This window comes from Gavialis gangeticus, unplaced genomic scaffold, assembly GCF_001723915.1.
Source record: "Gavialis gangeticus isolate Ggan-Ray unplaced genomic scaffold, GavGan_comp1, whole genome shotgun sequence".
Taxonomy (NCBI): Eukaryota; Metazoa; Chordata; order Crocodylia; family Gavialidae; genus Gavialis; species Gavialis gangeticus.
Genome location: NW_017729024.1, coordinates 139,512,153 through 139,524,072, shown reverse-complemented (window position 1 = coordinate 139,524,072; position 11,920 = coordinate 139,512,153). Strand labels below are relative to the sequence as shown.

Genomic DNA, 11,920 nt, shown 5'->3' with positions numbered 1-11,920 from the left:
GGGGTGTGGCAGCAGCGAGCAGCTCCTGCAGGTGGCTGCAGCGATGTTGGGGGAGGTGGGGAGGCAGTGAGCGACAACCAGCACTTCTTTCAGGAGGTTCACTGCCAATCTCAGGGGGGTGCACGTGCATCTGTGTGCATCCCCTAGTGTTGCCAATGATTCATAAGAAAGCCAAAGCATTTGTATGACTTTGTTTTTACTTATAAGTAACCAATTATACTGTTTTTCTATAAATAAATGTGTGTTTATGTTTTCAGGTTGCTAGTATTGGAATCTACAGCTCCATCAGGAGATATGTCCCGCCCACACCACATTGCATCAGTTGTTCCAAATCGTTATCCCCGTTGGTTCACCCTCAGTCACATTGAGTCCCAACAGTGTGAGTTGGCATCAACTATGCTAACAGCAGCCAAAGGTACAGTGTTGTCAGTGAAGCCGATATATCAGTTTATGTGCATTTTTAATATTGTGTCTTGTGCAGAGTAAACTTAGATTAGAATTTAGGAATCTGAATTGTAGAATGCCAGCAACCTGGGGAATTGGTGATCTTGAACTGATTTTAAGCCTATTGCTTGTGTGCTTAGAGTTGCTAGATCAGGTGGGCAAAAACCAGACAGCTTTTGATTCTTGCCTGAGAGAGGCTATTTGTTCTTCTGAGTCACAATGTGATGGTAAGACTCAGGAATGGACAGATCGTTTCCAGAATTCTGACGTCATTAAGATGTTTTTAACTTTTACTGAGTTTCACACCAATAGGCACTAGAGGGCTATGTGCTATCTCCTGTTTTTGTTGCTATGTGATGGTGATAAGGCCTTTTTATAAGCTGAAACTCTCATACTTTGCTGTAGTTGGGGTACAGTAGTTATAGTGTCTGCACCATTAGCAAATGTTTTAGGTGAACTAATTTCTTTTGGTGATCATGGTTCTCTTTTCTTCTTACATTACAGGTGATGTTCGGAGGTTGGAAACAGTGTTAGAATCCATCCAGAAAAACATTCACTCCTCATCGCACATCTTCAAGCTTGCCCAAGATGCATTTAAAATTGCAACACTCATGGACAGTTTGCCAGACATCACTCTTCTGAAAGTTTCTCTGGAATTGGGCCTTCAGGTATTTCCTTAATTCACTCTTGCTACACTAAGAGACGGGTAAGCCTTTAGCCAAGTGCAGCCCTGCACTGATGGGCAAAGTTCTCATGGAAGTCACTGAGAATTGTACATACTTATGCAAGGTCCCCCTAAGGCTCTTATTTACTGAGATGTGTACTGTATGTTCTAATATTATAAAAGCCTGTGTCTGTCTGTCTGTCCGTAACACTTTATTCACACTCTGATTGGCTGACGAACATCCAATCAGAGTGTGAAGAAACGTTCGGACAGAAGGCAGCCTGCTGCCTTGACGGTGGGGACTCAGGAGACAGAGCAGGGCAGAGGCCCAGACCCCAAGCAGCAGGAGGGAAGGGGAAGCGAGCCCAGATTGGGGTGGTGGGGTGTGGGGCACTCTGTCCCTGTCTGCTTCCTCCCCTGTCATTCTTAATGGGCACTTGGCTAGTTAGTACATATCAGCAGACTGTAGTTTCTGTTTCAACTCTTTTTACACTATTCAGCTGATGTAAAGAGCCTGGAAAAAGCACTCCCTCAGTTCAGAAGTGCCTAGCTGCTGTATAGGAGGAGTGTGTTCAGGCTGAGATTGCTGGCCAGAGAGCAAAGTGCTTTGGGTATTCTGTACTGCAGAGAAGGTGCTAGGCAGGTTTAGGCATACATATAAATTAAAACAGGCAGACCGTGTCTGCAGACCAGTGCAAAAGTGATGTAAAACACAGAAGTCATTTTATACATCTAATTCAAGTGAATGGTTCTTTTTGCATTATGCTGTAGTGTACCAAAAGTGACCTCCAAGGCAGTTATTCTAATCTGCAAGGGGTTGTTTCTTCAAGACGTTCTGCTTGAAAGTTAAGTGTATATTTTTCGTTCCTCGTAGGAAAATGTTCTTCTAGTGGCACTTGTGCATTCCCATTTTTTAGATACACTGATGGTGCAGTATGGGCCAGTGAAACCCTTTGGAGCAGTTGGGGAACCAGCATTTTTGGAAGGCGTGCATCAAGCTAAACTCTGCTCCCTACCGTAATGACACTCCCATCATCTGCCTGATCTACTGCTCTGCTTTCTGCTCCTTGTTCAATATCTTGCTCTGCTTTCTGCTCCTTTCCCCTATCTGCTACTGTGATCCCTTACTCCTTCTCTGGTATTTAATGTACCCCACACAGGCTGCATCCAGATGAGCATGGCACATCTGAGGATGTGCAGTGGCACATCTTGTGCCACTGCTGCTTGTTCTCAGGGAATGCCCATAGTGTGCATGCTCTGGCATGTGGCAGGTTACCCTGTGTAGGGGAGGGGAGGCTGGGGCCAGCAACTGTGCTGGCCCCAGCAGCCTTACCTTTGGGTCCTGGGGGCCTTTGGGAGCTGCAGCCACAGCACTTCTGCAGCTGGGAGCCTGGCCAGCAGCTGGAGTGTGGCTCCAGCCATCCAGCTTCTGTTTTTCGGCAGCGTGCACTGCTGCCATGTGCGCTGCCCCACTTTTTTTCCAGTGTGGGTTTTTTTACTCCAGGATCTCCCAGAGTCAAAAAATGTGCAAGGTAGCAATGTGGGGAGCCCCTGCATGTGCAGTGTATGGCACCACAGACGGGTCTACGGTACCGCATATCACATGTTCACACTTGTCTAGTTGTGGCCACAGGTTTCCTGTGCCACTTATGATACATGTGCTGCTGATTGGCCACCCATGCCTTGGAGCATGCTCCACTTTTTGTACACTTATTTTGGTTCCTTCTGACCAAAGTAGCAGACAGACCTGTGTTCATCAGTACATATACTTCCTGGTTTTTCCACCCTCTGTTTTAATTGTAGTGCATTCTTTATTTTCCAGGACATTTTTCTAAGTATCTTAGTACTTAGTACTTGGTTCCAGTATGTTGGAAGGGAACCCCCCCCCCCCCCCCAAATAAACAAACAAACAAACAGACTTGGATGGTAGGCTCCTTCCCCTACCAGTTGTCTTGTTTACAGACATATGTCTTTGGCCTGACCTCCAGGATGCAAGGCACCTTTCTTCATTGTCCTTTGTGCAGTAGGCTCAGAAGCAGACAGGAACATCAGAATCTTCTCCAAATTATGCTATGACAAGAAGTATTGGGAATTCATAAGTACTAGGAAATGAGCCTTGGCTCCATCACCTAAAGAGGTTTAAAAGCTCAGCAACTTCCCAATGTAGTCAACAGCATCAATGACTGAGGTGCTTGCATGGGTGGATTCTTCAGATCTTTCCTTAGGAAGACTGAGAAGCCTTTAATGACTTTTCAGTAGACCTGCTGAATCTTACTATAGCTAGAATTGTCTGTTCTGGAGCTAAGAGTCCTTCACCATCAAATGAGAAGTCCTTTGGTTTCTAGAGAAAGTCCAGACAAATGTAACAATGTACAGCATCTCTCTTGTACTCTGCTTTCTGTACATCCTTTCCTACGCACTTTGATTAGTCTATAAGATGCAAATCTACCCTGCTTTCTACCTTCATCATCACAGACTGTCTGCAGATGAGAAGCAGAGCAGACTGCTAAAGCATACTCAGTAACTGGCTAATCTTCTGTAGTAAGGGCTTCCTCATTCCAGGAAGATCTGTCATCTTTTCTAGACTTTTAGAAGCTCAAACCTTTCATCAGAGTCTAATATTCTGTAAACTCATTCTAGCTTTTATCCTTCGCCCTTGCTCTATCAAGATTGCTGTGGGGTCCTGATTTACAGGTTTGTGGGAAGAGAGAATTTTATTAATGCAATCCTCTTCATTTGACATGAAGGACTGCCAACACTTTGGAGGATAAGAGTAGAATGCTTAAGGATCTTGATAGATTGGTGAGCTGGGCTAGAGACAACAAAATGAAGTTCAGTGCAGACAAATAAAGGTGCTACACCCTACAAAAGAATAACCAAATATCCCCAGATACAAAATAGGAGATAACTGGTGGGGCATTATGGCTGCTAAGAAGGATCTTGCTGGATCATAGATTTGACACGAGTCAGCAATTGGTACAGGTGCAGAAATGGAAATATAATGCTGAGCTGTATTGAGTGTAGATATGACACAGGAGGTCATAGTACCATAATACTTGATGCTAATTAGGCATCTTTTAGGGTATTGTGTGCAGTTTTAGCCTCTGCACTTAAAAATTATGGAGAAGCTGGAGGAGGTCCAGGGATGAACAGCAAAAATGATACAGGGATTGGAAGGCAAACTGTGTGTGGAAAGGTTGAGAGAGCTAGGTGTGTTTAGCTCAGAGAAAGGGAGGTTAACAGAGGTCTGATAAAAGTGTTCAAACATTTGAATGCCTTCCATAAAGGGAGTGAGAACAACTCTTCTCCCTTGCCTTATAGGGCAGGACCTGAAGCAGTGGCTTTCAGCTGCAGCAAAGTAGATCTCAAGAAAAAGTTCCCTACTGTCCGGGTAGTAAATCAGTGAAACAGAGTGCCCAGGGCCGTTGAAAACCTCCAGTGAAGGAGATTCTACAAGAGGAGGCTTGGAAGGGATGGGTTAGGAATAACATTTGTGTAGGGGGTTGAACCAGATAACCCTTGAGGTCCCTTCCATCTGGATGATTCTGTGCTTTCATGCCTGTGTGTTTGTTTTTCTTCTTTTTGTGTTCATTGGCTCATCAGAATGTCCTCGCAGGAGAACCTAGCAACAGTGATGTCATACAGATTTACCTTTACCACAAGCTCTGTTTCAAGAGAAAATAAAAGAAACAACACCTAATTCTGACCCAAATGACAAGTTTTATTGGGTAATTTCTGAATTTTCAAAGGTGGGCTTTGAGTCTCTTCTTTCTCCCACCCTACATGGCAGCGTTGTTCAGCATTATTACAGTGATGCTAGTTCATGTAAAACATCTCAGCTTTTTTATATTCCAGTCAGCTGTGCAGAGAAGCCAATGGTCTGTGCAAAGGTGCACATAGTAACTCAAGTATACCCTGTATCTCTGTCGCTTACAGGCAAGAGAGATTTTTATCTGTGTTTGTACAGTATCCTGTTCCCATGTCTCTGGCTCCTAGGTGCTATGATAAGGCCACGTATAGACAGACGTTCAGTTTCTACTGGGAAAATCACTGTTCTCCCAGTAGAAACCACAAGCATCCTGACATTCGAGCTTTTTCTTCTGGGCAAAAAATGGCTGCCGTCAGAGAAAAATAACTTGGGAGCACCAGGGTTAAATCACTCCTGAGAGAGTTTCTTTTAGGAGACTAAATGTCTGTACACTTTCCCCTGTCTTTCCTTTGGCTCTACTCCTTCTGATCCCCAAGAAGAGTAAAGGAACCCTGCCTTCCTGAAACCAGGATCACTCTGGTCTGGAGAAGACGCAGGGAAAAAGCTGTTCCCCACATCCCATAGACCTAGAGGGTAAGGAAGAAGGCCCCTGCTGCTCCCTGTCTGCTTCTCATACTTGAGTTCCCAGTGTAACAAATAAATAGGGGCTTTACTGGACCTCTTCCTTTGGTCAGCTGCCAGGCACCAGGACCTGAGCATGGGGAGAACTGCCTTTTGCTTCTCTGGCCTCGCTGCCACTAAGGTGAGCAGTGGGAGCAATGATTTAAAAACCGGAAGGATTGGGAGGTGAGCTTGGGGAAAGTCTCCTCACATTCTGCTCCCAGTCCCTCCAGCTTTCCCTTCCAGCCTGTGCCACTCAGCTGACCCTGATCACTGCAGGATGAGGCAGGCTGCTGTGCATGACAGCAAGGCTCAGAAGCTTTGCTGCCACAGCAAAATGCCCCCACCTCGCTCCCTACTGCTATAGTAGTATGTATACAGGTACTACATATACTGACCGACCAGCTGAACAGAGACTTAAAAATCACTCCATCTCTGTAGTAAATGATAGTCTTTGGTTGTAGATGTGTGTGGTGGTAGACTGTCCTGCAACAGGCCACTACAGGAGGTGTTGGAGGCTGTGCTCTAGTGCAGAGGTTCCCAACCACTGGGCTGTGGCCCACTACTGGGCTGTGCAAATAGTTGACTGCCAAGTCGTGGCACGAGCGCCCTACTTGGATCCCCATCTGTCTTCCTGGGTGAGCAGCTGGCAGTCTCATGTGGGATTAAAGCTAGTGGGGGTGGGCAGGCAGCCTGCTCCTGTGCCAATCCGTAGGAAAAAAAAAAAAAAAAGGTTGGGAACCACTGCTCTAGTGTAGGAGCAGACAACCCATCCTCTGTAGATGTGTCTTCAAGTGGCTCTCCTGGTCTTCTCATTTAAAGAGTTCTTAGGAAGATCCACCAAGACAGTCAAGGTTATTCTGATTATCTCAGTCTGGGTGCAAAAAGAGTAGTTCTTGGATATTTTTTCCCATATCTTCACAATTCCAGACCCAATGTTGCAGTAATAAAGGCTGATTTACCATTCGGATCTCTGGGCTGTAGTCAGTTGACAGTGGGAGCCCATAGGTCTTTGATAAATCTGAAACTGTTCTGGTCAGAAGAGGTAATAGTCAGCACACCCAGAAGAGGTTCTTTTGTAAACAATGAGCAATAATATAAATGCAGCATTCATTTCTGTTCAATCCTTATTGAAATATGTTGTTTGTAATCTTTTGAGCTCTGCATCAATAAACGTACATCTTGGTTGCCTCAGCTTCATAACCTGAACAGAGATTCTTGAGGTGGGCCGGAGGGGTCTTCTCTAGTTGAAGAACGCACATGCAGGGGGCCTCAGTCCGGTATTGCTTAGACCCTGGACCCTTCCTTTGAAATCATGCAAGAAGGTTTCATTCCGTTTCGTAAATTAAGATGGCCTTTATTTAGCTCTGTGCCCTTTAGCAGGTGAACAAGGTGCAAGTACTCATGGCTCACAGTCTTTTACAGTCTTTCACAAAGAAGACATGCTCCTTCATTTACATCAGTTTCTCCCTGTGATAATAATAGAATTCTGTTTTTAACTGTCCCATAAATTTGCAGGTATGGTCTCTGGCTTCACTTTCACTTGAGAGAAATTTAAGTCTTTTGTTTGAATGTGTCTGAGGAAAAGGGGAAATCACCTAGAAGTTTGTCTTTTACAAGGAAAGAATAAAAGTGAGACAGTTCCATCTCTAAGCCTTTCTAAGTGGTGTGGGCTTTGAATTGAAGAGTTGTAGAAGCATGTGTTTCTTCTCCTTCAAGAAAGGCTTAGAGCAGAGACTTCTTCCATGAGCCGTTTTAGACATAGTCCCATACTAGATATTGGACCATTTGCTACTTAGAGCAGCTGCTTGGAGCTTGATTAACTCATTTTGTCACAAAATGTTGCTATTATGGTCTGGTTTGTAGATAGGTTGCAGAATTAGATAAGGGCTATAATACTGCGGTATCCCATTAGGCGTGTATCCCACTGTCCAGACAGCAGAGAACTACTTGCCAAATTCCCGGAAGTGAGAATGTGCCAAAGCCACTCGAAGAAATGGTTATTTGCTTATAACTAGAGTTCTTAGAGAAGATTTCTGTATTCATACTCCCTGGCAGCCTTTGCTCTTCCTCAGCCAGGTTTCAGCTTTGGACTCAAATGACCAGGTAGGAAGAAATATAGCAGTTGAGGTGTCTTGCCCCCTCAAATAGACTCTCCTTCCGTTTTCTGAGGAGTAAGAGAGAGCTTTGGGGCTTGGAGCACTGCAGTAGGCACTCCTAAGGATCAAGTTGCTTTGCTGGCATATTCAAAGCGTAACAGAGATCATCGATGTGAATTTCTTTTACCAATGAATCACTCCCAGTCACATGCCTGATATTCTGAGTATGGACTTCGTACCAGAGAGGGCTGTTGAGATTTGTATTGTAAGACTATAATTGATAAAATGCCCAGAGAAGTGAACTCTTTGGCCATCAAGGCCAGGTATAGACATTACCTGTATGAGTGATAGGAAACTGGTTTATACCCATAACGGAACAGAAGTTCAGCACACAAAACTGATCCCTACCTGTAATAGAATAGAAGTTCAGCACACAGACTGGTTTAAAAATGGGTGAACCCAGTCTAAGATTCTTCCCCTCTTTTCCCCCACTAAAGAGCAGATGTGTGTTCTGTTAGCTACCAAGCTAAACTATGCTGCTCACAGAAAAATCACATAACTTAGATTGACTCAGGCTTTTTGAATGTTTGTACCTAGCCCTAGACTACTTTTGGATCCATGAAATTAGTTGAGGCAGGGTTTTTGTTGAATTTCAGATGCTGAAAAATGTGTGCATGCTACTTGCTTGTGCAAGAACAATTGTTTAGGTTTTTATTTCTTATATTTCTTATTGAGCAATTTCATTTTAAATCCTAGAAATAAGCCTATTATTACATAGTTGGATTCAAAATACAAGTGATCCACTCTCTCAAAAAGCAAGCAAACAAACAAACCCCTCAATCAGCCCATGTATTGGTGTTATGATGATCTTAATTTTGGGCTTCTTTGATTTGAGGATTCATACTGGAAAAGTTTAATTTCTGATTTTAAAATCCATGACAGTGTCTCCAGGAAACTAGCAGAATTAACTAGCCAACAAGTTACAACAGTATGCATCCCAGCAATGGGTGTAAAGTGGTACAGAGGAAAAAAAGTAGATGGCTGGTTTACTCCCAAATATACATTTTTTAACATTGCTATTGCCCCTGTGGATGACCTAAATCTTATTTGTTTATAACGAAACATTTGGTTATTTTTTAAAGATAAAAATCATCCTTCTAGTCTTAAAATCCACAGTTTTAATATAAATGTATGATATAGAATATGGTTCTGAAATGAATCATCCTGCTCTTCTAATACAGCTGGTTAAAATGTGAAAAATGTTGGACACCGCAACAAAATGACAATTTGGTAGGTTTTTGCCTTTCTTTAACCAAACAACTAAAGTAGATTTTTTTTTAACTGTTTGTAAACTGTCTCAGTTGTGGCAGAATTCTTTTGTGTTAAGTTTGTACCAATGCTTTGTTTTTTGAATAGGTGATGCGAATGACACTGTCAACATTGAATTGGCGACGGCGAGAGATGGTGAGGTGGCTGGTAACATGTGCAACAGAAGTAGGTATGTTTCACAGATACTGTAATAGTCCTGCCTTCATCAGTCAGTTTTAAATTATTTGAATTTTTGGCAGTGCATAGGCTGAAACATCAATCACTTTCTTTTATTTTGTAGAAATCACTTCTAATCATAGCAATTGCAAGCAAGTTTCTTAAGCACATGAGGTAATAGAGAGAGCCCATGAGTAACTTGGCATATATCATTCAGGATGTAGAATGAAACAATTTTTCTTACGCCTACATGCATCACTGTTGTTTGTGGACTTTGACATTGTGTGGGTCTGATTCTACTACCTTTATGCATGTTGAATAAATGAATAGTCCTGTTGAGTAAGAGTAAGGTAGCACTTAACATGAATTTCAATAATAAAACCTAACCTTGTAATTGGAGTGTAGTAGAAGGAGGATCAATTCACTGCTTTGCTTTAATACAGACATACTGCATGATTTATAGATCCCTCAGTTCCTTGTCTATAAAATGGGGATAATAGGATTTCCCTACTTCATGCAAGTGTTAAAAATGAATACATTAAAAATAATGAGGTGTTCAGATGCTGTGGAGATAAGGACTACACAAACTAGCATATATAGACAGTAATTTTAAATGGTGAGGAGTTGCTTCACAAAAGCCACATTAACCATTTTGTCTTTATTCCTGCCTTTTCATGGAAATGCGTCAAGTTTTGTGTAGATGGTTCAGACTCTTTTGTCTTCCAGAATCTTACGAAGTAACTGTTTTTTTTTCCCGGTTCAGGTTTGCTTGGTTCCTTGCCTTATGCTGAATGGGAAATGTAATGCTGTCAACAACTTGGAAATATGTAACTTGCCTTTTTGCCCTTAGCCAGAAAGTGTGTTTGTCTGCAAATGTTCATGCGGTGTTGTGTATGTGGTGCTTTTATATGTTAGTTACGGTAATTATTACTGAGATGATGCTATACATATTAGAGCTTTTGTGCTGTTGCCTATTGGCAAATAAAATGCCTTTTTATGACATATTAAGTTAGTTTACATATTCTGATAGAAATATCCCATAAAGAAGCTGTAATGTCGTGCAAACCACCTCTGAGACTTAATCAAGTTTGTAAAGCAGGGACTCTGTTTATTTTAAATAAAGATCTGGCACTCGGGTTATACCGAAGGGGTGCACAAGAAACACCAGAGTCTAACGGAGAAAACGAGGACCTTTGGGTGTGGTGTAAATGAGCTCACAGATGTGTGTAAATTACATCTAGCCATAATGAGGCACTCTAGTTGCCTATAAGCTTCAATTTATGGAGACCATCAGTCATTGTTCCCCCCTACTACAGCAATAAAGTGCTACTAAAGGAAGCTGCACGTTTCAAATATAAAAGCCCGTATTGCATATTACTAAGAGTATTTCCCCATCAAGGAGCATACTATTCTGGTCTTGAGGTGAATATCAGTTTGACACTACGTTGTTCTGGAAAATGTACTTGTAGAGAAAATGTAGAAATAGGAGATTAAAAAATGGTTTTGAAAAAAAGATACCAGGTTTGAAGGTTGTCTTGAGCTCCGTGGTCAGATATTGAGACTTCTTTCAGCTCTGTAACTCCAGCCACATGAGCTAGAGGTCATTGTCCACAATTGTCTTAAATAGGAAGCAAAACAGTACAGATACCACACCAAGGAAATTAGAGCCCTTATCATGTGATTTTTGTTTTCAAGCTCTGTAACAGATTTAGTGACATTGCCAGAGCAAATGCATAATAGCTGTTATATTCATGCTTGCTTTCAGTCAAGTTATCTAGTTTGGAGTTGTTTATATAAATAGCGTGTCCTTGGGTATATCAATAACCTTCTAGGCTTAGTCTGCCAAAATCAGAACTCTCATGTGGTAACTGGGTATCTGATTGAGTCCTGGTGTTTATCAGTTGTCGTTAATTCCTGCTTCTGTCTCTTGCAGGTGTTTATGCACTGGATAGCATCATGCAGAGCTGGTTTACACTTTTCACTCCAACAGAAGCCACTAGTATTGTTGCTACAACAGTGATGTCCAACAGCACCATTGTCCGTCTGCATCTGGACTGCCATCAGCAGGAGAAGTTGGCTGGCAGTGCTAGGACGCTTGCTCTACAGTGTGCCATGAAGGATCCTCAAAATTGTGCCCTCTCTGCACTGACCTTATGTGAAAAGGATCACATAGCTTTTGAGACCGCTTACCAAATTGTTCTAGATGCTGCTACAACTGGCATGAGCTATACGCAGCTTTTTACTATCGCACGATACATGGAACATCGTGGTTACCCTATGCGGGCCTACAAGTTGGCCACTTTGGCCATGGCGCATCTCAACCTGAGTTACAATCAGGATACACACCCTGCCATTAATGACGTTTTGTGGGCATGTGCGCTCAGCCACTCCCTTGGGAAAAATGAGCTAGCAGCTATAATACCTCTGGTGGTCAAAAGTGTCAAATGTGCAACAGTACTGTCAGACATTTTGCGTAGGTGTACTTTGACCACTCCTGGCATGGTGGGACTTCATGGAAGGAGGAACTCTGGTAAGCTCATGTCACTGGACAAAGCCCCTTTAAGGCAACTCCTGGATGCCACGATTGGAGCCTACATTAATACAACACATTCACGACTCACACACATCAGCCCTCGACACTATAGTGAGTTTATAGAGTTCCTTAGTAAGGCCCGAGAGACCTTCTTAATGGCTCATGATGGACACATTCAGTTTACACAATTTATTGACAACCTAAAACAAATCTACAAAGGCAAAAAGAAACTGATGATGTTGGTTCGGGAGCGGTTTGGTTGACAAAAATGTGTGAATGGGAGGTTCGGGGGAGGGAGGGAGAGGGGGGACCAGAAGGGTTTGGGG

General features: G+C 42.8%; 1 protein-coding gene across 1 annotated transcript in view; it reads left to right on the top strand.

Annotated features, from left to right (window-relative positions):
• Positions 1-11,882, top strand: part of ZSWIM6 (zinc finger SWIM-type containing 6) — a 100,395-nt gene extending 88,513 nt beyond the window's left edge. Inside the window, exons 11-14 of the mRNA XM_019517815.1 lie at positions 258-415; positions 949-1,112; positions 8,993-9,074; positions 10,995-11,882. Of these exons, the coding sequence (XP_019373360.1) occupies positions 258-415; positions 949-1,112; positions 8,993-9,074; positions 10,995-11,857 (1,267 nt within the window). The 3' untranslated portion in view covers positions 11,858-11,882. The remainder of the gene's footprint in view (positions 1-257; positions 416-948; positions 1,113-8,992; positions 9,075-10,994) is intronic.
• The last annotated feature ends 38 nt before the right edge of the window (positions 11,883-11,920 follow it).